Source organism: Onychomys torridus, chromosome 22, assembly GCF_903995425.1.
Source record: "Onychomys torridus chromosome 22, mOncTor1.1, whole genome shotgun sequence".
NCBI lineage: Eukaryota > Metazoa > Chordata > Mammalia > Rodentia > Cricetidae > Onychomys > Onychomys torridus.
The window spans coordinates 35344257-35371172 of NC_050464.1; the positions used below are offsets into that span (position 1 = coordinate 35344257).

The 26916-nt window shown below is 49.5% G+C and overlaps 2 protein-coding genes across 2 annotated transcripts in view; both read right to left on the reverse strand.

The window, feature by feature from the left end:
* Positions 1-229: 229 nt before the first annotated feature.
* On the reverse strand, positions 230-14787 carry Wsb2 (WD repeat and SOCS box containing 2). The gene is given in 8 exon segments (XM_036172515.1): positions 230-1338; positions 2071-2178; positions 2275-2382; positions 2976-3148; positions 4837-4937; positions 8730-8861; positions 9016-9260; positions 14585-14787. Coding segments are annotated over 8 exon segments (1218 nt in total). The 5' UTR covers positions 14773-14787; the 3' UTR covers positions 230-1175.
* A 5880-nt stretch (positions 14788-20667) lies between these two features.
* Positions 20668-26916, reverse strand: part of Vsig10 (V-set and immunoglobulin domain containing 10) — a 33026-nt gene continuing 26777 nt past the window's right edge. The window contains exon 5 of the mRNA XM_036171661.1: positions 20668-21584. Within this exon, the coding sequence (XP_036027554.1) occupies positions 20668-21584 (917 nt within the window). The remainder of the gene's footprint in view (positions 21585-26916) is intronic.

The window sequence follows — 26916 nt, forward strand, 5'->3', positions numbered from 1 at the left end:
TTGCGCTTGCTAGGCAAGCACTCTACCACTGAGCTAAATCCCCAACCCCTTTTTCTTAATGAAAAAAAAAGGAACAGAGACAAGCTTTTTTTTTTTCTTTCTCTTTTCTCCCTTCAAGGAAAGCCTCATTTTGCAATGTTCTTCAGATAATAGAGGAAACTCCTCTATGCACACACTGTACAATGTTAGCACTGCCTCCATAAAGCATCAATTAAGAAAAGCCAAAGAATAAGGTGTTGAGTTTCTTTTAAAATAATTTAAAATATATTAACTTTCCTAAGGCAGATTTTGTGTGAGTGAGGCTTTTGAGTAGGTAGCGGCTGCCGCTGGTGAGGAGCGGTGCTTGGAAGGGGCTGTCTGTTTAGGGCAGTTGGAATTGGAGGGGGAATCCCATGAGATCAAGCAGCAGAGACAAACACACGCACATGACATCGTGAGCCAGTGACAACATGACTCCACACAACTAAGACATGGCTTCACAACTGGGCCACTTCAGAACTCTTGGTTTTTAGAGACCACTGAGAAAACACAGTTGTACCTTAATATTGGCTGAGAAAACACAAATAAATATGCTGATAAATGGCCATCTGACCATCATGCAGTTGAGGAACACCTCCTCATATGATCTGATGTACTTGTCATTTCCTACACATGCATACCACTGTTTAAAGGAAAATAAGCCAGTACTAGTGTATTGGTGAGGAGCACTGCCCAGTCCACCTGCAGCTGAGTAACAAACCAAACAGCTCCATGGGAACGTCTTGGCCAGAAATATGTGCCAAACCCAAATGTTCCTCTGACCAGAGCAGAGGAACTTCAAACCATGCAGCCACTGATTGGAAACAGGCAGCAGGTACTGTGCTACATGGCAGGCACTTCCCAGTGAAGGGAGTGTGGACTTGGCCACCACCAGACAGGCTCTGGAGCCTGCTTGCTTTTATTACCCAAACATCCCTAACTACACTTGGCTTCAAAGACAACTAGACAGACAAAGGCTGCTCACAATGGACGAGGACGAGGTTAAGGCTGCCACCACGGAAGTGGGGTCACTCAGACCTACTTGCACATGCCAATGGGGAGAAAGGTCCACAGCAGGTCCAGTGTGATCTGGCTGGCTCCATCCTAGCCAGTCCCTTGTATTGCTTCTGCTAGAGGAGTCAGGATGGCTGGTGTGACTAGAAAGTCCTGTATGTGAGGAACTCTTTCATCTTCTTTGGGATTGGCAGTGCTAGGACTTGGTATGTTGTCAGGAAACTTCGCAGTGCTTTCCTGCATAAATGTTTCAGTGAAGACAGGACGCGGGGAGCAGTCCAGAACTGGACATGACCATCTCTTGTCCTGAAACGAGAGAAACCAATCCTTAGCGGGCCCTAGAGAGTTGTTTTCTTACAATGGACAGTGGTGGTTCTGGTCTCACCACAAACAGGAGACTCCGGAAGCTGAAGTGCACTCCTGCCTGGGAAGGGCTGAAAATTGCTAAATAATGACCGATAGGATCATTAGAGCCTGGGATGTAACCCATGCCTACGGTCCCAACTGCTATGTAAGATTAAAACAGGACAAGAGCCTGAACCCAGGTACTCCAGGCTGCCCTGGGCAATACAGCAAGACTGAAAACAAAACCAAACAAAAGCCTTTGATGGCAAGAGCCATCTCTTCAGCACAGCCCTTCTGCACACTCAAAAGGAAACAGGGCTACAGATATAGTAGAGTGTTTGCCTAGCAAGAGAAGGCCCTGGGCTCACACACAACAGACAGTGCCAGGACCACTTGAAGATGTCATCTGTAAGGTGGCCTCAGCCCTGATTTCCCATATAAATTCCACATCACCTTATCTTGGGCCTCCTTGTGGAATTGACCCTTCAGGGTACTATGAACCATAAACAAGTCTTTTGCAGCATTTAGGTCAGTTATTAACATCTACAAATGACACAATGGCAGGATAGACAATTTTAATTTATGTAACCTTAGATTTTCTTAGGCAAGACTATTCTAGATACTTTCTTCCCTTAAAATTTCATGGTATAGGCAGGAGACATTGCTGCCCATCTGTTCCACACAGATACATACCCTGTGGCTATAACTCCACCGTGTGGGAAGAATGTGCAGCAGAGACCATTGGTCATAGGAGCAAAGGCAACCGGAGCCTTCAGTTCCAGAGCCCAGATCCTGAGGAGCCTGGATGGGGACAGAAGTCACATGCGCGCTGAGCTGGAGGCCAGCAAGGAAATGCCTAAGTACCAGCTCTAAGGCTTGCCCGCAACCCCTCCGTACCTGTCATCTGCCACTGTAGCGAGGTACAAGCCTTCAGGAGAGAAGCAAACAGACCGTAGTGAGCTCATGTGGACATCATCGTCCATGGCAGGTTCCAGCTGGGTGTGACTACAAAGGAAGAGCAGCAGGTCTGGAATGATGGTCCCCCTCCCCCACAATCCCCACCTGCAGGCAGAGCACTGAATGCTCTGGCCTGTGCTCCTAGTGTAAAGCCACAGCATCTGCAGACTGGAAAGCAAGGCCCAGCAAAAGCTCCGCGTGTCTGCAGGTGTCGGGAGGGTCACCAACACGTGTGCTAATTCCCTTACACAAAGTAGGCCAGCCCCCACTGTAGTGCCACAGTGAAGCGCAAAATCTTTTTCAGGCTCATCTGTGATAATTATAGGACTACTATCATTTGCTTTGCAAACAACAGAAACTAAGGACAAAGTAGAGCAAGCTTGTGAGGACAGGAAAATTCATACTGGAAGTTATGGTTCTGATCAGAGTCACTCTGAACATGGAACTACAGTTAACGGGTGGAAATAGTCACTGTGGTTTCAGATTCTGAGCCAAGAGACTTGAGAGCTCACCACCACCAGGCACTGACCCGCTGCGCTCTCCATGAAAGCTGTCATCGTGTGTGCCCCCCCACTCCCCCCCCCCCCCCCCACCCCATTCCAGACTCTGAGGGAATGTGTCTAACCCCACCAGGTCCTTACTGAAGTGACCTCAGCCTCTCGCCAGTGTAGGGGTCCCACATAATCACGCTGGTGTCGTAAGAAGCTGTGACGAGCAAGGCTGAGTCAGGAGAGAAGTCACAGGAGACAACACTGCTCTGGTGGCCTTCTAGCTTCCGGATGAGTGTGTAGGACCTCATGCTCCACAGAAAGACCTGCAACAGGACAGAAATGGTCTGGTGAGGAGCAGAAGCAAGGTGCTCAGACACCAGAGCAACTGCAGAAATCCCAATCCTGCCCTTCAGCCAGGGGAAGTAGACGTCTCTCCTTTCCTGCAGTCCTCCTGGGACCCATCATGCTGGCTTAAGCACGTAAAACGTGCAATACATTTTAAGAGAGCATAGGCCAGGCTAGACTAGACTACGGAAGGTTGCCTACTCAACAGTCACGTGGCTTTCTGATCCCTGCTTAGGACAGGGTAGCAGGCCTGAAGGAGACCTCTGCATCAGTAGCTTGTTCCAGCTGAAGCCAAGCATAGGATTGGATATGAGGAGTGGGCCCCACAGACCAAGCAGCAGCACCCTTCCCAGACATTTAACATTTACCTTGCTTAAGAACCTTAGGAAGCTGGGCAGTGGTGGCGCAGGCCTTTAATCCCAGCACTTGGGAGGCAGAGGCAGGCTGATCTCTGTGAGTTCGAGGCCAGCCCAGTCTACACAGTGAGTTCCAAGACAGCCAGGCCTAGGAAGAGAAACCCTGTGTGGAAAAACTGCACATACAGGATATCCGGCCCATGACTGCATCTGACCTAGTTCATAACTTTAAACCTTGCTGAGAATCATAAAACAGGGTTTCCATTGTTCATTTTTATCTGAATAACTCTTGAGGCTGGTGATGTAGCTCAATAGAGCTTGCCTAATACCTCCTCAAGCCCTGGGTCCCATCCCAGCACTGCATAAAATGGGCCTGATGGTGCTGGTTGGAGAATCAGTTCAGGGTCTTCAGCTACATAATGAGTTTGAGGCCAGCCTGGGTTACCTAAGACTCTGTCTCCAAAAGGAAAGGGAAAGGAGGGGCTGGAGAGATGGCTCAGCGGTTAAGAGTACTGACTGCTCTTCCAGAGGACCCAAGTTCAATTCCCAGCACCCACATGGTAGCTTACAACTGTCTGTAACTCCAATGCAGGCAAAACACCAATGCACATGAAATAAGTTAATTTAAAAAGAAAAAGGAAAGGAAAATGCTTCATTTTTGCTCATTCCAAACCTTACACGATCAAGTTCCTGAGCTATACCAAACAGTGACCCCTTCTAACCTGTCCCATCACATCACGTCTGAGGTCAGTGAAGTTGTACAAACGGAACAGAAACGACCTCTCCAGACTGCCCCTGGGCTCCAGTACCTTTACAACAACAGACCAGGGCTGCTGCTGTCAGGATTTGAACTGCAAACCCTAGTCACATGGAGTCAAACTGGAGAGATTCCAGTTCACAGGAAACTGGGGTCTGGACGTGGGCTATATATTTTAAAATCCTGGACTCCAAAGGAAAAAAGTCAGAAAATACTGTACTTGGCCACTCTGGAAAAGGAACCACCCCCAGAGATGAAATACTCATTTCCAAATCCTCCTCTCCATGGTCATGACAGCCTCCAGAGAGCTGTGTGGGGCTCGGGCACATGTATGCTGTGTACGCACACTCACACACTGACTGATGGACTGGCCCTGGTGCACGAATGCTGTGCACACTCACTGGCAGATGTACTCTTGCTCAGGTAATTACATACTGTGCACACTCACACATGCAGGGGGCACACATGCTGTGAACACTTATACACCAGCAGATGTACTGTGGACTAGCTCAGGCACACATATGCTGTGTACACTCACACACTGGATGCTTACCGACTTCTCACCAGCAGCAGAGCACAGCATGCTGCAGTCGGGGGAGATGGAACAGCAGTAAACCCACTGCAGGTGGCCAGATAACACCTGGATCTGCTTACCTGCCCAAGAAGAACAGGACAGATCAGCCCTCAGAACCTAAGAGACCTGTGCAACCAGCTAGCTCTCAGATAGAGCCCAAACCCACATTCTAGTTCAGGACAACCATGATAAGACCTGGCATTTTAAACACTTGGAAACCAAAGGATAAAGTAAACACCTGCTGTCTGTGAACACAGCAGCCAGAAGCCAAGGGAGCTTCTCCTGCTCTGCAGCTTCCTCTAATCTACAGATGAGCAGGACAAAGGTGCACAGCACAGAGGACACTTTTCAGGAACCAAGCACCTGTCCGGGCTTGACAGCCTCTCACAGTTCCCCAGGGATCCCTGTTCAAGCACGCACAGAAGGGTGCAGTCTTTAGAAGCATGCACTCTGAGATCAGCCAACCTGGTTCTGAGTGCCGCTGCACTGTGCACATATGACAGTACAGTTGTACGCTGTGCTTTCTCAAGGCTGGCTCACATGAGAACGAGTGAGTCAATGAGGAACACACCTAGCCCGTCCGTCCAGGAGGAATAAAAACAGACTTTCCCACGTCGGGTACTGCTTAATGAAAATTGCAATATACAAGAGAAAAGATGAGGAATAAGACTGTTTGTGAAATGCCCTCAGAACCCGACATGCGTGTGTGTTCAGGAATGTGTTCACAGGTGCAGACATAGTATGGATGTTGATATCCTGGGTTCTTTACTTGGGTTACCAATTGTAAGGGAAGTGTGGAAGACATAGAAGAGGGAAGGGAGGTAACAATGGGGACATAAAAAGCCAAGCAAGAAACACAAGAATTGACAAAGTTCATGTGTGCATGTGGCTATAAATGACTAACTTGTGAAACTCAACTGGTTTCTTCTATAGCAACTTAGCTGTCATAACTGAATGTACTATGGCAAGTCAGGTTAGTAGGACAATGTCTGGCACCTGGTAACACAGTTGGTCCCTCTTCTCCTTGGAAAGGCCCTACTTGGGACTGGAGAGGTAGGCCAGTGGTCAGAGCACATGTTGTGCTTTAGGAAGCCCCAGGCTTGGTTCCCAGCACCTGCATGGCAGCTCACAACCATCCTTAAGTCCAGCTCCAAGGGATCTGACACCTCCTGACCTCTGTGAGTAGCAGACACATGCATGGTATGCACACATCCATATAGGCAAAACATTAAATACATATCCAATAAACTTGAAAAACAACAAAAAAGAAAAGCACTCCCAACAACCACTTTGTCCCATCTGCTCTCAGTCACTGTTACCTGGTCCATCCTCCCCATCAGCAAGGGATTTACTGAGCCCCCTCTAACTTTCCCATCAGGTATACTCAAACCTCTAATCTCAGCACTTGGGAGGAGAAAACACAATCTCCAATCAAGTCCAGGGCCTACCTAGGCTAAGCCACATGGTGAGAAAGCTCTATACATATAGCATGAAAACTATGGCAGAGCTGGACATAGTGGTGTAAGCCTTAATTCTAGCACTTGGAAGGCAGAGACAGGCAGGTCTGCAAGTTCAAGGCCAGCTTGGTCTATGCAGAGTTCCAGGACAGTCAGGGCTACATAAAGAGACACTGTCTCAGAAAGAAAAGTAGAGCAGGGCTGAGGTTGGTGGGTAGCTTAGCTGTAGAGCTTGTGCCTAACTCAGAGGGGCCCAGACTTCCAGAAGTCCTCACTGGCAGGCCCATTTCAGACTGCTTCTTTTCAAGCTCCAGTCCCAGACAGAAGTCATCAGGGCTCTCTTAGTGAGTGGGTGGTGTGGATGAGGACACTCCAAACACCTCTGTCACTTTTACTACCAGCTGCTACAGGTGGGGACCCCCAACACCCATAGGCCACACACATAACGCAAGGTGATGGCACTTGGAATGGGGTCTTCGAAAAATTACACTGGTCATGAGGGGGATTAGTGCTTTATGAAGGCAAGCCAGCCGAGAGCTTCCCCGCCCTTCTGTCTTGTGCAATAGCCAGCAGAGGGCTGGAACTGCCATCAGCCATCTGCTGCACCTTGGTCTGAGACTCCCAGGTTCAGAACAGAGAAGCATACATACGCGTGCTGATAAAACCTCCAGGCTGCAGTATAGTGGTTCTCAACCCCTTTGGGGTTACCTAATTCCTATGAATCCAGGAAAACACAGATGTTTACATTATGACTCATAACAGTAGCAAAACTACTGTTACAAAGTAGCAAAGAAAACGATGTTCTGGTTGGGGGTCCCTGCACCAAGAGGAACTGGATTAAGGGTCACACATTAAGCAGGCTGAGAACCCTGCTCTAGCATGTACCGAGAAGCCCAAGCTAAGGCACTATGTATCATTCTCATTTCTTTTTTCGTTTTGGTTTGGTTTTCAAGACAGGGTTTCTCTGTCTGTCCTGGAACTCACTCTGCAGACCAGGCTGGCCTGGATCTCACAGAGATCCCCCTTCCTCTGCCTCCCAAGTGCTGGGATTAGAGGTACCATTCTCTTTTCCAAGAAGGTAGGAGAAATGCTCCAGAATGGGAAGCAGGGCAGCTTAGACGGACCCTTCCAGGTGGGGTCACTTGCCTCTTCTAGGGCCACCTCCAGCGCCATGTTTTCTATCATGTGGGTTCATGCTTGGCAGCAAGTTCATTCACCACTGAGCCATCTTGCCAGCCCAGAACCTATCGTCAGTTACAACAAACCCACATATGTATTCACAGGTACGTGGACTGGCTGTTCTAAAAGTGGGTCTGTGCTTTAATCAGAGAACAGCATATCTGGACACTGCCAAGTGCTGTTGGCCCTAAGGATATCGATCCAGACCAGACTTTTGACCTTTGGGACTGTGACGCTCTCCTCTGAGCTAGCCTGTGCAAATCAGAGAACAGCATATCTGGACACTCCCAAGTGCTGTTGGCCCTAAGGATATCTATCGATCCAGACCAGACAGACTTTTGACCTTTGGGACTGCGACGCTCTCCTCTGAGCTAGCCTGTGCATTCAGGCTGCTGACCAGCATGCCATACTCAGTCTCTTTAGAGGCCATTTTTAACTCTCTAGACATTGCCAGTATTCCTGGAGGATAATGCCTTCTCTGGCCTGGAGGCCCTGGTCTGGAGGCAGTCCATCTAGGGGGCTTCCTGAAAGAAAGGGTGTCTTTGTGAAGTAGGATCTCAGCCTAGAGTACTGGTATCACTGCAGGTGGTCAGTTTCTATGGCATTCTGCTTGAGCAGCTGTGTACAGGAGAGCATTTCATACAGCTCTGGTCTTCACTCCTGAACGGGGGCAGGGGGAGAGGAGTCTCCTGCCACCATTTTTCAACAGATGGATAGAAGGAGAAAACTCACTCCTGCACTCTGACATCTGACCTCCACATACAGGCTGTGGCATGTGTTTATCTCCCCTTACCCAAGGCCAACAATAAGTTAGAATTTTCAGAAAGACTGTCTGTACTGAATATAAAATCTCCTTGTCAGTGCTGCCTACACAAGACAGCACAGCAACTGTTTTCAGAGCATTTATCCTCGTCAGGGATCAGGACTCCTCTAGACATGACATAGAATAGGGCACATGTGTGGGTTCTGTGCACAGTCTATGGCAGTCTATAGAAGAGGTACAGGCACTCTCAGGTGTTGGTGTCCTGGGGTTCTAGAGCCTGCCCCTTCAGGAAAATGTCCAGTGAACTTTTGGTATGAAAATATCTTTAGCTCAGTACTCTGGGGACACAGGGTGACTAAAGAACATCTTAGAAAGGCTTGTTGGGGAAGATGGAGACAAAACAACTCTAAATAAAAAGGCACTGGTGAGTAAGGAGAGCAGTGTGGACCACATGGCTCAGGCCCCTCCCCTACCATGTTTGTTCAGGTCCCAGATTCGAAGAGTCTTATCCCGGGATGCAGAAACCAAAATCAAACTCCCACTGGGTGTGAAGCTCAGATCTCTCACGACATCTTGGTGGCCAGAAAGATTCAGAAGCAGGAGCCCTGGAGGGAGCAGAAGCCCTTGGTCAGTGTAAGGTGAAGACAGATGAGTCAGTTGCTGCCCACTCAGCCAACTGGTAGCTAATGGAGCCTGTGGGGCCTGACCACATGTCACGAGCACACGGTCCCAAACCTGGTACTAACCAGAAAGACCTACCTGTCTGCACCTCCCAAATCTTGATCTGTCCATCGTTGAGACCAGTGGCCAGGATCAAGCAAGAGACATCTGGCACCTGGGGATGGTGGTGTGCCCAGAGTTTCCTGCTGGGTGGAGAGGGCCACCGGCTGAAGGCCAGCCCCCACACAATCTGACCACAGTCTAGTGTCTTCTTCTTCAGGCTGCCTCGTCCTTTTGAATCATTTTTGCTGCTTCGGCTTTTGGCTTCGAATCCTTTAGGGATGCTGGACAAAGCAGACATTTCTGAATGAATCTACAACTGGAACCATGTCAACCAACATGCCATCTCGAGACTCAATTCCTAGAAGCCACTTCTGGCATTTGGTGAATTCTGGTATGGTTTCAATTCCATTTGGAATTTATGGGACACAGGCTTCACTACTTTGGCCCACCTGACTTGCAACAGCCCGGAAATAGGGTGACCTGCCCTGTAGAATAAGTAGACCACAAGGGCTCCAGGGAGCCCCACGCTTGCTCAGGAAGTTCTCTTATGTTTGGGTCCTGGAGAGAAACAAGCACTTTTCCCCTGAGAAAGTGTGCAGTATACAGCATAGGTTTTAGAAGCAGGACAGACAGAATTAGAACAAGGATCCTCTTCATCTGCTGCTCTCCTCCTGCTCAATAGCCGGCCCCCCCATCTCCAGCTCAGAAATCCCCAAAAGGCTGGATGTGAACCCTCTTTTGCCATTATAGCCCATGTGGTGCACACTCATGTCTGCCCTCCAGGTAACCATGAGGCTCTTCCACCTACTTCCCTGGCAGCACATCCAGCTTGGGACCCATCAGAAGAACAGGTGACCACAGTGCTGCCAGAGGACACTGCCCCGGGATCACTCAGCCCAGCCCCGACCTTTCACATTCCACTGGGAAACAAGTCCAGGAAAGCAAAGCGCAGGCCCCAGACACAGGTCCGTCACCACTCTAGGGTTTGGTCTGAAAGCATACATTTACTATTCCACGAAGTGTATGTGGCCAGCAGACAGTAAGCCCCTCTTTTCTGAGTGATGTTGACAGTTTTTGTGCACTCAGTTGGGGAAACCAGATGAGGACCCCAGATCCCAAGGCAAGCTCAGATTTATTTTTTGTTTTGTTTGTTTTTGTTTGTTTGTTTTGTTTTGTTTTTTTGTTTTTCGAGACAGGGTTTCTCTGTGTAGCTTTGCGCCTTTTCCTGGAACTCACTTGGTAACCCAGGCCTGCCTCTGCCTCCCGAGGGCTGGGATTAAAGGCGTGTGCCACCACCACCCAGCCTAGATTTATTTTTTGAGAAATCCTATACCTAACAACACATGTGCCTGGATTGCTTTATTTTCACCTGCTCTGAAAAGGTCCATTAAACCATATTTCTGTCAATTGTGTAGTACAATATATTAAAAAACTGTATTGGGGTTGGGGATTTAGCTCAGTGGTAGAGCGCTTGCCTAGCAAGCGCAAGGCCCTGGGTTCGATCCTCAGCTCCAAAAAAAAAAAAAAAGGAGGCTTTCTAGACTAAACTGGAGGTTGGCAGAATACACTCAGGGCAGCTCTTTCTGCTTTTGCTTTCAACAATTCTTTTGTCATTTTTTAACAAGTCACAGTATATTGACAAAAACTGTATACACCACGTACAACATGCTGGTGTGGCTGTGTGTAATGTGTAGAGCCAGAGGGCGAACGCCTCAAACTCTAATCCGCTCACACTTGCTACTACAGAGCATCAAAGAACTCCTGGAACAGCTTCCAAGTGGACATCGGAGCCACAGAATCCCCCACCCCTGGGGCTCTGCAGCCTTGCCGACATCTGGCCACCCACCACTGTACGCCTGCCTCCTATCGGTCTGTTCTTCTTAGACTTCACATATGAAAAGGTAATGTGCCGCCTCTAACTTATTTTACATTTTATAATATCTTCTGCTTTAGAGGAATTGATTTTGCTGGGTCACAAGATCGGAGTACAGCTGGAATTAAAAGTTCACAGTGAGGGTATCCTAGCCCAGGGCTCAAAAACTGCTCTGGATGCCTAAGTGTGCAGCTGAACAGCAGCAGAGAAACAGAGACACGTGGGAAGGGGAGGCATAGCAGAGGAGAGGGTGCTAATGGAATGGAACTCTAGCAGAACCTGGCTTCCTGAATTCCAGTTCCTCAGATCTCAGCAGATGCAGGCACTTGCTGCCAAGGCAACAGCCCAAGCTCAATGCCTGGGACCCACACGGTAGGTGAGAGCCAATGCCTGCAAGCAAGTTGTCCTTGACTTCCATATGTGTGCAGACATGTCCGAACACATGCATACACACATGTAACTTTTTTAAAAGTTTCTAAAATCTTTATTCTTGAAAGTAGTGTGTATGATTATTGGTTGACACCAGGTAGTAACTCAATAACAAAAGCATGTTTCACTACGCCCGGCTAGCAGGATTTTTAGAAAAATGTCTAAATCCCAGCACTTGGGATCTCTGGGAGCTCAAGGCCTGCCAGGTCTATATCTAGGACAGCCAGGGCTACACAGAGAGAACCAGTCTTGGGCTGGAGATGTAGCTCAGTTACAGAATACCATTCTCACACAGCCAAGGTCCTACGTTGGACCACTAGCTCTGCCAAAAAATGAGTAAGTAAGTAGACAAAGGGGCTGGAGAGATGGCTCAGTGGTTAAGAGCAGTGGCTGCTCTTCCAGAGATCCCGAGTTCAATTCCCAGCACCCACATGGCAGCTCATGACTGTCTGTAACTCCAGTTCTGTGGCAAAAAAAATGCATTGGCACATAAAAAAATAAAAAATAAATTAAACAATTTTTTAAAAGTAAGTAGACAAAGGTCAAGTACCCCCTAACAAGAACACAAATGCGGCTAGTAACAATTATTTTAACTTCTAAAACATAAGAAACAATGGGAGATCCAGAAATGAACTCAATCATGACTATTAATCAGACTGAGGACATAGCTCCATGGCAGGTCCTGGTCCAAGGTCCAGAGAGGACAAAACAACTCACCGTCCAAGCACACTTTGACCACAGTAAACTGTCACCACCAATGGCTGTGTATCTGCGTCTAACAAAGTTACATGGGTCTGTCACGCCTACTGTTCTACTACATCTGCCTTCTGCACATCATGACTGCACATGGTGCCCACTCCTGCATCATAGCGGTGAGCTTTGTTTTGCTGTCTTTATTGTTTCTGGGAGGGATGGAACTCAGAGTCTCGCACATTCAGGAAGAAGCCCCTACCACTGAGCTGCACCCTATTTCTGAGTCTCGCTAAGCTGCTCCAGCTGCTTTCCTGCCTTAGCCTCACAAACACCTGTAATGACGGGCACGCTGCCAGGCATGGCTGCTTTTAAAAAGAAGCCATCGGCTTGCACTGCACCGGATTCTCATTCTTCAAAATCGGTGATTTCTCCCCAAACGAGGAATTTCTCCCTTGTCACACTAGTAAGTACTGTTCTTGCTTTGGTAAAGGACAGGGAAAGGCAGACACTGGAACACCTCTTGGGGTTTTCTTCGTTATCACAGGAGGGCGGGCGCATTCACCTACAACAATGTGTGTACCTGGGAAAGTGCTCTGGAGGTAACAAACACAGAGCAAACAACAAGGACTTTGAGACAACAGCTGTCTCTAGACTCGGCTCTAGACAGGAAGAGTCTCTCTTGCCATCTACTTAGAAAATATAACACATCTGAGCAATGAATGACCTTGACCCCCCTCTTCCTACTACGGAAGACAGTGACTGGAGATCACTCAGAGAGACCAGTCACTTCAGCAGCCTGCAGTCTGGACATTCCAAGGATTCTTGGGAATTGGGTTCCAGGAAGTGGGGACTGTATAAGTTCCCCCTTCCTCCCCAGCAGTGCAGCCTGCCTAGAACAACCAGGACTCTTGATGGTATTACCATTAGCAAGGCAACATGTTTCCCATGCTTCAACTTAAATCTAGCCCATTACTTATGAGAGACGCGTAGAACCTCCAGAACAAACTCTGATGTACTTAGGGTTCTCCATCTCTAGCTCAGTGCCAACTGAAGAAGACTTGTAATAAATAAGTACATACTGGTTGAACAAATAAATGCAGACATGCAACCACCCCAGGACAGATGGGAGATACACATCAACCAGGAGCTCACAGCAGTCAGACTCTGGAACCTGTCTATCCCAACCTGTCTAACCTTTGCATCGGAGAAAACAAAGCAACAAACAAACAAAAGGAAACAAAGACCCAGTTAGAAATGGCCAAAGATCTGAGGAGGTAGTTCTCAGAAGGTAGGACTCAGAGATCCATCAGCACAGGGAAAAGGCTCAAGGACAGAGCCAGGAAGGAAATGCAAATCAGACTCCACCTCACTCCAGGAGTGCCAGGCTGGGACAGACAAGTGTCAAGTGTCCCAAGGATGTAGAGAATTTCAAACCTGAAGACACAGCCAATGTAAAGCTTCACCACCACTTTAGAGAAGAGCCGGCCACCCCCAGTCCAACACTGGACGCACACACCCACACAGATGTGTCCAGAAACATGGAGAGAAGGCGGTTCACGACAGTCAAAGAGTGAAGCCAAGACCTAACGCCCACCAGTGAAAAGCCATCTCACACTAGGACGTGTCACTGGGCGTACAACGAAAGTGAAGCGCTGGATCACACACAACAAGGATGAACCCTGAGGCACTACTCGGCACTGGGTTAAGACAGACACAGCAGAAAGATCCAGGAACAAGCATTCATGACAGGTGAGTCCAGTGAGAGAGAACACAGTGGTTGCCAGGCCAAAGCCAGAGAAGGCTAAAGAGGTGTCTTTCTGAGGAAGTATCATGTTCTAGAATTGATTTTGGTGATGGGTGTGCAACTCAGCGCAAAAACTAAATGCTGCTGCACTGTACACTCTAGTTCTAGTTTTTCTTTTTCTCCCTTTTTTCCTTTCTTTCTTTCTTTCGTTTTGTTTTCTTGGTTTATCTAGACAGGGTTTCTCTGTGTAGATTTGGAGAATGTCCTGGAACTCGCTCTGTAGACCAGGCTGGCCTCGAACTCACAGAGATCCGCCTGTCCCTGCCTCCGAGTGCTGGGATTAAAGGCGTGTGCCACCACCGCCCAGATATTTTTAGTTTTTCTTTTGAGACCACCTCATCACCTAGTGCAAGCTCTACTTCACCTGGGGGTCTCTTGCCTCCATCTCCTGAGTACTCCAGTTCCAAGAGCATATCACAGAGCACAGCTAGTGCTATGGACTTTATTTTTTTGTTTATTCCGAACTGAGGACCAAACCCAGGGCCTTGTGCTTGCTCTGAGCTACCACTGAGCTAAATCCCCAACCCCGTGCTATGTAGACTTTAAAAGGACAAACTGAATGGGTGTCGCCTCTATCTCAATAAAATTGACCAAAAAAAGTCAGTATGAGGCCAACACTCTCTACAGACCTAGTTTCTCTACGTACAGAATGGGGGGCTTTGGGACCCCTCGATCAAGTCCTCAACTATTTGGTCCTTTTCTCACCTGTTTTTGAAAAGGACCCCAAAGAGCAGGGTCCAACCAGGAAAAGCACCCAGTGGCCCATCACGGACCTCCCTCACCCCCAGGGTACAAAGAGGACTTACAGCTGCTCTTCCAATGGCCAGGGGACCAGCTTGACCACGCAGTGTTCTTGAGACCAGGCGAACCAGGAACCATCTGGAGAGAAGGCCACACTTCAGGTCTCACAGCTTGACTACCAGTCAAAGTGATGGGAACGCCCGGGCTTGAGCTCAGCCAGCAGCAGCGGTTCCTCTGGGGAAGGAGACGTCATACTTCAGCCTCACCACCAGACTAGGGAAGCTGCTCTCTGCCCTAGACTTGGTGGGAGAGAGTTGTCGTGCAAATGACCTAGGGCAGAACAGTAGCCACAGGCTACATTCCACTGTGGTTACTCAGTGGCCACCCTCCCTACTGCATGACTCAGAGTAACCCAGGTGTGGTGGACCTGGTGAATGAGGCCTCCTTTTCCTACGGATGCTAAGCAGGAAGAAAGTAAGAGGCACTGTCTGGACTTCAGCCAATGAATGCCTTTAAGGTCCCCCATGAAAGGAACCTGGCACCTTCAAGGGTTCCTTCCCACTCCCAGCATCCTCCTCGCCTCCTTTTAGGGCAGACTTACTGGCTCCACTTCCTACTTCTCCCATGTCCTGAGAACTACTTTAACCTGCTCAAGGGCTCCCAGGGACCCTCCAGAGCTGAAAACACACATCCAATATATTCCAAGGTTCCCAGGTCTGCCAAGGAGGCCTGCACTGCACCCCTGCCTCAGGTCACGTCTATATGGTGTTCCTTGCCCTCCAGGGTACAGGCCCCCTTCGCATTCACATCTGTTCCTTTTCTGCTTCTAAGAATCACATCTAGCTCTACTGACAGGCAGCAGCCCAAACCTTACTGTCAAATCTATCATTCTCTGGCAGACCAGCACTTGAGCATTTTTCTTACCACCAAGATGACTGCAGCCCCTCTCCCAGAGCTCCTTACATCTCTTTAGAGTGAGCAGTGTCTGTTCAACCCAACCACAACTCCTCTGTACTTCTCTATTCCAGTGAAGAAACCCCACAGCTGACTTGTAAGTCAGAGCCCTGAAGAGGGAGGTTTCAGCACCATGACTACCTCTGTGCTCATCCCACTTCAGGGGTTCTGGGATTTGATGCTTTTGTGGATGTTGGTAGATAGATAATAACTTAATTCTTGTAAGTTATTGATGGGTGTGGGTGTTTTACCTGTGTGTATGTAGGTGCCCACAAAGGTCAGAACAGGGAGTTGGATCCCCTGGAACTGCAGCTACAGATAGTTATAAGCCACCATGTGGGTGCTGGGAATCGAACCCAGATCCTCTAAGACAGTAGCCAGTGTTTTTTTTGTTTGTTTGTTTGGTTGGTTGGTTTTTGTTTTTCGAGACAGGGTTTCTCTGTGTAGCCCTGGCTGTCCTGGAATTCACTCCGTAAACCAGGCTGTCCTCAAACTCAAAGATCTGCCTACCTCTGCCTCTTGAGTGCTGGGATTGAAAGCGTGCACTACCACCGCCCACCTCAGCCAGTGCTCATAACCACTGAGCAACCTTTCCAGACTCTATAGAAACTAATTTAAACAAGCAGTATTTCATATATTTCAAAACCTGCTTTTATGTGTTTTCTTCCATTTGGGCCTCAAAGAAGTTGGCATATATCTTACAAGGGGGTCTTTCCTAGTTAGAAGGCAGCAGCTTTCCTTGGTGACACACAGTGCTAATGCAATCCATGGTTAGCATGGTCTCAGTGAAACAGAAGGCAATGATTCATACACAAAACAAGCATTTCCTGCTATGTGGGAAAATACATAGATGTATCTATCTCCTGAAGGATTTTTATGGTTGTGTATGTGTGGTGCACACATGAATGCCATAGGGCGTGTGTAGGAGGTAGGATAACAATTCTCAGGAGCCAGTTCTCTCCTTCCACCATGGCTTTGAGGGCTTAAACTGATTTTTGTGGCAAGTGCTTTTAAAAACCCATTGAGCTATCTATCTCTCTAGACCCACAGATGCATCTTGTTTTATAAAATATGGATGGTGCTGAAAATTCAGTCTTCAGACAGAATTTTAATGCATCCTATCTTGGCTTTATAAAGTGAACATTCATTGCTTGAGGTTCTATGTGGAGATATAGGTTTTAATACATTGGGTCTAAGCTGCTATATGTTGACTCAGGTCCTTTCTCCTAGAAAGCTGTGTGTGCTTGTATCTGGTATCCGCTGGCGTAGGCGACATGTCGGCATGAGCATTATCTGGAGAAATGAACCCGTTATGGCCTCAGTGAGAAGACTGTAGCCATCATGAACTATCTGCACTGAACTCAACTCCTCCCATATACATACACCATCCACTCCTCTGTTAGGATGGCGCACCACACATTGTAAAAGGGCCCAGCCTTGATTTCTTTTACTGCCCAAACCAAGTTCACTGTCAAGTTCAACCAAGCCTGTCTCCAAAAGCCTCACAAAATCTTCCTTCCCATCTCTATGGTGACTACTTGACCCTGCAGCATCGCCTGTTGCTTGGCATCCAGGCAGTCTTCTAACTGCTCTCTGGGTTCTGCTCTGGCTCTCAATCATCCACTCTCCTTAGCCTGTAGTTTCCCTTACCCTTAGAGTCAAAGCAAACACACCACCCTCCACTCCCTCGCTACAGGTCCCTCCCTGCCTTCGTTCCACCTGAACCTCTCCTCTTCCTGCCTTCCCATCTGACTACGCTCAGTTCCAACCTCAGGACTTTGCTGCAACTCTTCCCTCCACAGGGATGTCTCTCCAAGGCTGCACCTCCTCTACACTGTGTCTGGCTCAAAGGTCAGCTCCCTCTGACCCCTAACCCAGTGCCTTGACAACTCCTCGCTAATTCCTTATCACTGCTGAGATCATGACCCCTCACCTCAACACTAGATCTGCTTACAACAGCAACCTTGTATGCTTGTTCCCAATGCCAGCAGTCAGGCGACCAGGAGACGGCTGGTGGCAAATAGACATGTAATGCTACTTTAAATATAGAGGAAATGAAGCCCCTTAGACTAGCAAGATGCTTGTGCCATTGTTCACTTGAAAGTCTTCTTAAACCCTAGCCCTGCCCAGAATGCATACTCTATTTCTGGGGCTTGGGGGTTTCAACTCTTGCTATTTCAGGTCAGGAATCTAGAATCTAAAAGAAGAAACCAATAGCTGTCTCCTGGAGTCTGGGCCCAAACTAAACATGGCTACTGGAAAACAAAACCATAATTAGTGCAGAACTTTAAAACAAACGCAACAGACTGCAAAGCTCCAGCTTCATCTGAGATACACCTGCATGGCCTTCTTTGGTTGGATACGGGTTTTGTTCAATTGATATGCAACGCTTGCTTACTGGATACCACGTGATACACCGACGCGTAGATATGCAGGTGGTGGGGGAGGGGCTGTCAAGCTAATGAGCATATGCACTCCGTCCCATTCTTAGCATTTTTTCAGGGAGGACTCTCGAAAACCCATCAGCAATGTCTAAGTATGTAACAGGGTTATTAACTGTAACCACCATCCTAGGGAACCAAAGTTCTGCAACCTTTGGCCAGAATTTCCCTGCACTCCCACCCACTTCCAGGCTTTCCAACCAAACAAGGGGTATGTCTAGACAGTCAGGCAGAATGGGAAGACACTTCTCCTGAGCTCCTTGTACAAGGAGGCCTGCTTTACCAGAGGTGGAGACAGGACCCCGGCTGGCAACAAGCGTTGTGAGCCTTCCTGCCTTGGGATCTTTGCTTCGATAGGCTGTTCCATCAGCATGGATAGTCTTGACTAGCGGCTCTGTGTCCACATCACCTTCTTTGGTGACATTCCTGACTCACCAAGGTGACTAGATCACTTTCCTTTAGGGCTAGTCATTTAGCTTTCTTTACACTAGGGTGTTCTGTGCAGCATTTGTGGCCTATCTCTCCTCAATCCCCCTTACCTACCTGCCACTAGTCACTAGTCACAAGCGGTTACTGACCAATGAGGTGTCACAGGGCTGTTAAGAGAGGAGCTGGAGAGATGGCTCGGCGGTTAAGGACACTGTTACTCTAGCAGAGGACCCTGTTTCAATTTCCAGCACCCACATGGTGACTCACAATTGTCTGTAACTCCTGTGCCAGGGGGCCTGATTCTCTTCTGGCCTTTGCAGGCACCAGGCACATGTATGGTACACAGACATACATGCAGGCAAAACACTCATATACATAAAATATAAAACGAATAAATCTAACAGTAGTTTTTAAAAAGAATAGAATACACACCAGACTGTAAAAACTTAGTGGTAGTGATGGCTCAGGTGTTAAGAGCATGTGCTGTTTTGCTGGTCCGATCCCAGCACCACCTAGCGGCTCACAACTATCTGTAACTTCGTACAGAGGATATGACGCCCTCTTCTGGCCCTCTCAGGCACTGCATGCACCATGAAGTGCAGGCATACAGGCAGTTAAAACACCCACACATAAAAATTTTTAAGTCTCCAAAACATTCCTGAAACTTTTGTTTGACCACATAAATGAATCAGTACGAAATATTTTAGATGTTGGCCTGAAAGAGATAGCTTTTTAATTTCAACTGTTTCTTTCTTTCTTTCTTTCTTTTTTTTTTTTTTTTTTTTTGAGACAGGGTTTCTCTGTGTAGCCTTGGCTGTCCGGAACTCGCTCTGTAGACCAGGCTGGCCTCGAATTCAGAGACCTGTCTGCCTCTGCTTCCCAACAGCTGGGATTACAGGGCCACCACCTCCCGCAATTGTTTCTTTTTAAAATGTGTCTACTACATTTAAATGACATATTGCTATTCTATGGGCTAGCAATGAACTAGAGGGCACCTGGCACATGGTAGACACTCAGCAGAGTTAATAAATTAATTCTAACCATTGTTCTACTGTTTTCTACTGTAATCCCTTTAAAATAGACTTTATTCAGTTTGAAAAGAGTGTAAAACTCCAGCCTAGTGTCTGGCCTTTTTAACTGTAGTTTGGCTGCTCTCAACAGATCTGCCAACACCCCTACAACACTGCTGTCAATCACTAGGGAAAAAATTTGCACTGGTACATTCCTGTTAAGAAGGGGGAAGTCTGGTCACAGATTGCTTTGAGATTTGACTATAAGGTGTCCATGGGAAGGAGAGCGGAAGCTATAAAAAGATTCACAGAAGAAAACAGTAGAGGCCATTTAAACAGAATTCTATGGGGAAGATCCTCAAAGGCTTTTATCTAGATAGAAACCGGGAGAAGAGCTGCTGGCCGACACCTATCCTTGAAAGCTCGGCTACTGCAAACAAAGAAATGTCATTTCCTAAATGCAAAGGGGACACCACCCCAGGGAATACCCGTCTTTCAAACATCCCACCCAGCCCCGCAGCGCATCCCGACCTAGGTGAAGCCTGAACTTCATTGGAGCAAGTCTGAGCCCCTAGGCCTTGACTCCCGTGATTGTCCTACGAAAACTGCCTTTAAGCTCGGGTATTTGGAGACACCAAAGTCTGGCAACAGCACCACCCCCCCCCAAATCCATGCCACTATGCTGTGGGCACACCGCAGGACCAAGGGCCCTTTAGGAAGAAGCCCCGGGGGCTGCAGGTCTAGCCTGCCTGAGCCACTCGGCGCAGGAACTTCATCCCATGCTCTCTCTCTTCCAGCTCTCGTGGTGACAGCTGTGGGCAAGGGCAGAGCCAGGACTGGATCTCACCCACCAGGGTGTCGGGTCCTACGTGTCACCGCGGGGCAGCGTCCCGGGCCCCACCCCGTTCCCAGGCACCCACCCTCCCAGCTAGCCGCGGCGGGCGGGGAGGCCGGGAGCCCGGCCATGGCGCAGGCGACCCCGGCCCGGCGCCCTCTGCGTGAGCTCGGGAAAGGCGGCCGGTCGCTCGGCCGCCCTCCCGGGTCCCCGCGGCCGCTGGAGGACGGCGGGCGCCGCTGACAGCGAAAGTGAAACAAAGCTGCGCTCCCGCCTCGGTTCCCGGCCCGCCGCCGCCGCCGCACTCACCTCCGGCCTCCATGAGGACGCGCGGCCCGCGCCAGGTGGCAGTGGGCGCCTTAGCCCCCAGGGCCGCGGGCCTTCATTCCGCGCCCGCGCCGCCCGCCCCCGCCCCGCCGCCGCCCGCTCCGCCGCCGCCGCCGCCGCCGCTGCCCGCAGAGGCCATCAGCTGCTTCCCATTACATGGTGGTCGGCAGGGCCAGGGCCGGGTCCAGAGTGCGCAAGGGAACCAACGCTACGCTGCGGGGGCCTCGGGTGGGTCGGGGAACGCGGGGCTGGGGGAACGCTGAGATGAAGGGACACGGGGCCGGGGGGAACGTGGGGCCCAGGGAACACTGGGCTGGGGCGGAGGAGGAACACGGGGCTGGGAGGAATGCTGAGCTGGAGGAACGCGGGCTGGGGGGGGGGAGGTGGGAACGTGGGGGCCGAGGGAACACTGGGCTAAGGGGGAACGCTGAACTTGGGGAACGCGGGGCTGGGGGGAACGCTGAGCTGGAGGAACGCGGGTTGGCGGGGAACGTGGGGTCGAGGGAACCCTGGACTGGGGCGGGGGAGCGCGGGGCTGGGGGTGTCGTGGGGCCGGGAGAACGCTGAGTTGGGCGGACGCGGGGCCGGGAGAACGCTGAGTTGGGGAGGGATGCGGGGCCGGGGGGAACGCTGAGTTGGGCGGACGAGGGGCTGGGGGGAACGCTGAGCTGAGGAGACATGGGGCCATGGGATGTGAGGGTGGGGAACGCTAAGACTGAGGGTACGCTGGCCTTTGGGAACAAGAAGCTTAGAGGACGCGGGCTGGGGGAACACCAGGCTAAGGGGACTCGAGGCTGTGGGGACGTGAAGCCTGGAGGGAACGCAGGAAAGAAAGAAACGCGGGGCCGGGGACCCGGAGGACTGACGCAGAGGTGAAAGGAAAGCGGGGTGGGGCGGGGGACACACCGGGGCGGGGGCCGTGGTGCTGAAGGACCCGAGGCCGGGGGAAATGCCTGAGCTGGGTGGGATGGGGAGGGAGTAGGCTCTCGGACCTGATTCGGGTTGACGTAGGGCTGAGAGGGTAGGGGTCGAGGGAAGGGGTGGGCGGGCGGACAACCGGGACCCGGGGCTGATCGAGGGGACCCGGGGAGCCAACAGGAAAGGTGTTGAAACTGCGTCCAATGTGGACATTTGTCAACTAAAACCCTAGACCTGACTGGAGAGGTGGCGGGGGGGTGTGGGGACGGTTCTAGCAGGATCTAAAGTGAAAGCCCAGAATAGGAGCAGGTAAAGATGGGAGCGGGGAGAGGCGACGTGAAGCAGAGAGGCCTCGGGGACAGCCCGAGGCTCAGGGAAGCTCCTAGGGTCGTGATGAGGGGTGTTGATCTACCAGGCTGAAGGAGCTTCAGGGGATCGTAGTGGAGGTGGAATGCCGACCTTGCCAGCATCCCGGGGGGGGGGTGGGGGGGGATTGCGTGGGAAAGCCAAGGGGAGGGACTAGGGAGGTGAGGTCAGTCAAGACTGAGCCCCACAGTAGGCCGGAAACCCCCTGAGAAATCCCTGACACCCGCGAGTCCTGGTCCTGTTCTGATCAGTCGAATTTCTTTTAACTTGGAGCCGGAAAGGGTTGGGGGGAGGGGGATAGTTGCTTTGGTTCCTTTAGTTAACTGGCCTTGGGTTTTCTCATAGGCCCTAATTGTAATCCCCCCACCCTCAAGGTCGCTCAGGTCCCTTTTCCTGTTCCCAGCCTGCACTTTGCTCAAAGCGCAGCGATCTCCCTATTTCCTTCCCCTTTGAGTCACATGGGTCTCCTCCTGTGGGGCCAGGGGAAGGAAAAATAATTTAGTAATGGCTCTCCCATGCTTTGGGAGTCGGAACCTTGCTTCTGCCTAACCCCTTTGTACGCTGCTCTCTTCCACTTACCTCTAGTCCAGGCACACTCTCTATGACCCATCTCTCCTCGGGTCTTCTGGAATATACCCACCGTTTACCAGTTGTCTGGCTGAGGACTACCCTCAACTACACATCCACTCACTGATTCTCCATTTTTTGCTCACCAGCCCCCTTTTCACCCAAAGGCTTTTTTGCCTTTATCTCCTATGCCCTTCCCGATCTCCTTAGATCCCTGTTCTAGTCTCCAGACTCATTTTCCCACTACTCTTTCTAACTCTAACCTGCCTTGTTTCTCCCGCCTCTACCATTTTCTCTTCAGTGTTCTTGTGTGAGAGAATACACATCCATGTGGATGCCAAAGGTACTGTCCCTAGTTGGGTTTTGTTTTTATTATGTTTGCATGGTGTTTTGCCTGCATGTGTCTGTGCACATGCGTGCCTGGTGTCCAAGGAGACCAGAAGAGGACACTGGATTCCTTGGAACTGATGAATGAAAAAATAAAACAACTTTTTCCGTCTCTCTTCCAAATTGCGTTTGTTGTTACTTGTTTTCCTTTTTTAAACATCCATTTACTTATTTTGTGTGTGTATGCAGTGAGGTGAGGGATGCCATGGTGTGCACCTGGTCGTTAGAGGACAACTTTTGGGGAATAGGTTCTCTCTCCTACCTGTGGGTCCGAGACTGAACATAGGTCTGTCAGGCTTGGAAGTAAATGACTTTATAGGCCGAGTCACAGCTTGCTAGCCGTGGTTGATTTTTGAGACAAGGTCTCATTCCGTAGCCTAGGCTGGACTTGGCAATCCTGCCTCAGCTACCCAAGTGCAGGGGATTACAGGTTCAACTCTAACCCCCCCCCCCCTTTTTTTTTTAAGATTTATTACTATACAGTATTCTGTATGCCTGCAGGCCAGAAGAGGGCACCAGATCTCATTACAGATGGTTGTGAACCACCAGGTGGTTGCTGGGAATTGACCTCAGGAAGAACAGTCAGTGCTCTTAACCTGAGCCATCTCTCCAGCCCATAACTCCCATTCTTTACATTTATTCTGCAGGTATGAAGCAAGATCACTGAATTATATGTTAAAAATAACTTTATTCCAACATCTTTTAAAAATCCGTAACCTTAGAACTAATTTCTCCCAAATTTCCCCTATCAAATGGTAAGGTCAATCACACAGCCACCTGCAGTTTTTCCTTGCAGCAGCTGGCAGCCAGTCCTGTGTTGAGAAATTTGATTGGCACTTACTGTACAAAGTTGTACCCATCAAGGGTGACACTCGTGTGCTTCTGCAATTGTGGGAAATGGAACTAATGCCAAAACATGGGATTGCAGAGCCCTCTCCTTTTTTTAAAATTTTTAATTTTTTAAGCTGAGGATCGAACCCAGGGCCTTGTGCTTGCTAGCCAAGCGCTCTACCACTGAGCTAAATCCCCAACCCCTCTCTCCCATGTCTACTGGGTTCTGAGGGAAATCAGTATGATTAAAACAACCCTGAAGTATTTTTCTTCCTGCTTCTAACAAGTGGATCTCATGAGTTAACTAATACATGCAGATACCTTTTTTTTAAAGATCAATGCACAAATTGGACTTCCCCATACAGAGTCTGTAACCCATCATCCATATGCCTTGAGATCTGAGTATGGATTGTGTTAAGGGAAAGAAGGGGGTGAGGGGTCCAGTTTTTTACAAATTCAAACATGAAGCCCTGGAGTGCCTGGGCTCTTAACTGATCTGCTGTTTTATAAATGTGCACACAGGCTGGTAAGAGTGACAATGAGTAATTGGTCAGGGCTTCGGAACAGCATTTGGCACCAAGCCCCTGATGCTCCCATTTGCTGGTGGAAAAACCCTCAAATATTTCCTATTGCCAGGTGTGTGCAGAAGAGGAAGCTGTGGGAAGCACCCGGCGATCTCACAAAACATTCACCATGTTCCCAGCTATGACTTCCCCTCTGACTAGCTTCTCTTTCAAAGTTGCCTCCGAGTCACAGATCAACTCAGGAGCTCTGTCATCAGGCCTCAGAGGAGAGGCCAGCTCTCAGGACTGAAGGTAACCTGAGTATCCCATTGTGACATGACAGACTGGGGTGACCCAGTGCGTGAGGTCCCACGAGGCAAGAGAACCACACTCCACTGTTATTCCCCAAGGGCTCCCGTTCACAGCCAGCTGAACTTCCCGGAGCTCAGGCAGGGCCGGTCACACTGGATCCTTCAGTTCAGTCCTCTCCTGCCCTTGCAGGTATTTCTGCTCACTGGCTCCTCGGACTCTTGGGCCCCAGTGTTCCAGTGTCCTTAAAGCCTTGTCTTGTCTGAGCAGGATGTGCACAGGTACAGAGTGCAAATTCCAAGTCCGATTTTCATGGCTAGCACATAACCTATTGCACCTTTAGAAGATCCCTGACTTCAGAATATTTAGATGAAATTAAAAAAAAAAAAATCCCCAGAACTTAGCTGTCCCAAGCTCAACTTATCACCCACTATTTTCTTTTGAAACTTACTGTCCTTGATCAGCACATCCTCCTACTAAGTAGGAAGGAAACACATGTATTCCCATTTCCAAGACAACAGAAATTGAGGCCGAGTGGACTGTCTGTCCAGTTCAGGCCAGATGCTCTGTTAGGAAATGTTTCCCTTGCCTCCTTGCACATGGCACAAGAGATACAAGGAAGGAGAAGCCAGAAGCTAACCTCAGGCCCATCATTTAGGAGGCTTTTACAACTGTATGCAGCTCCGTAAACCAAGAAGCTATAAGGAAAAAGGGTGTCCCTTTTCTAAGGAGAGAATAGCTGGGGTGGGCAGAGCTGCCACATTCTACAAAGCAAGTCCCAACGGCAGCTCTGTCGAGTATCCCCTAGACACCTTTACACCCTAAACTACCTCCTTTGTTTCTTAAGAGCTTGGAAAGCGGTGCTGCTTCATGGTTATTCTACAGGGGAAAAGAGAGACAAAATAACAAGAAGCCTCATTGTCTGACTCCCAAGGTCCAACCCAACTGCCTCCCCTCTCGATGGAAGGGGCCTGGTTCTACAGTGATTAAAAAAAGGCTCGCCTCCTTGTTCCCCTTTGTGTTGGGCAAGCTGGTTGTAAACCTTGAACAGTGGCACAGGGCACAGATACCAAGTGGGTGCCCTCACCCCCCCCCCAAAAAAGTGTCACAGTACATCAACCTGGGTAGAGCCAAGTGTCACCTCAGACACCATGGGTAACTTTGCCCCGCACCAGCTACTCCTTCCCAGTGCATTTCACACCACCAAGGTAACCCACACCAAATGAAATCAGTGGAATAAGACGTGAGGAGAGATGACTGCTCGGGCTGGGAAAGCCTAGCTGTCACTAATGCAAGCTCCCAGGCAGCAGCGGTCAGAGGGCGGTCAAAACTGAACTTGCAAGACCTGTGGACAGGGGGCGATCTTCATCAAACTGGCTTGTCTTCCTCTTCAAGAACGTCACTTTGCTGTCCGTCACTGTCATCTGGGGGGGGTGGGTAAAGAGATGGAACCGAATGATCTCAACAGCAGTGGGAGGTTTTTACCGTCTGCCTCTGTCATCCTGAGGACTTGTGAGCCACAGAATTGGACCTTATGGGGGAGGAAGGGCGGTAGGGCAGGGTGTATCACCATCTCCCTCATTCCATTTTGTTTTGTTTGAGACAGGGTCTCACATAGCCCGGGCTGGCCCCAAACTTACTATGTAGCCAAGGATAACTCAACTTCTGATCCTTCTGCCTCTACTTCCCAAGGGCTGGCTTGCACCATCATACCCAGAAGTCACCTGTTCTCTGAATTCAGAATCTAAACACGGCTGGTGCTTGTCACCCAGTACGAGCCTGACTCAAACAGAAAGAAATGTTCTCTCTCCTTATTCAAACTCAACTGCCCTTCTAGACCTGCCTCAGCGCCACCTCTTCCCCAAAGCTGCCCCTGGCCAAATTACCCCTCCCAGCTTGTCTTCTTTTAAGGTCTCAAGATTTGAAGTTGTTTTCAGACAGTGTTTCTCTGTGTAGCCCTGGCTGTCATGGAACTCACTGTGTAGATCAGGCTGGCCTCGAACTCACAGAGATCCACCTGCTGCTGCCTTCCAAGGGCTGTGATTAAAGGCATGCACCACCACCACCTTACTGGTCTCAGGATATTTTGTTTGTTTTGTTTTTTGTTTTTTCGAGACAGGGTTTCTCTGTGTAGTTTTGGTGCCTGTCCTGGATCTCGCTCTATAGACCAGGCTGGCCTTGAACTCACAGATATCCAACTGACTCTGCCTCACAAGTGCTGGGATTAAAGGCACGCGCCACCACCGCCCGGCTGGTCTCAGGATTTTTAAATCTACCAACCATCAGAACATTAGCACAGTTCTCCTTGGGGTTTCCTCTCAGCACTGGATAAACTTACTTCCATTTTAATTCCCCCACACACATATTTTCATGCACTCAGCCTGCTGGTCTTAGCAAGCTGCCCACTCAGACAATAAAGGGCTTTCTTTCCTATTCAACAATCCCCATACTATGTCTGCCCCATGTCCTTTGTTAGATGATTTCTTCTCTGCACCGGTAGTGTAAAATCTCTCTTTTTTT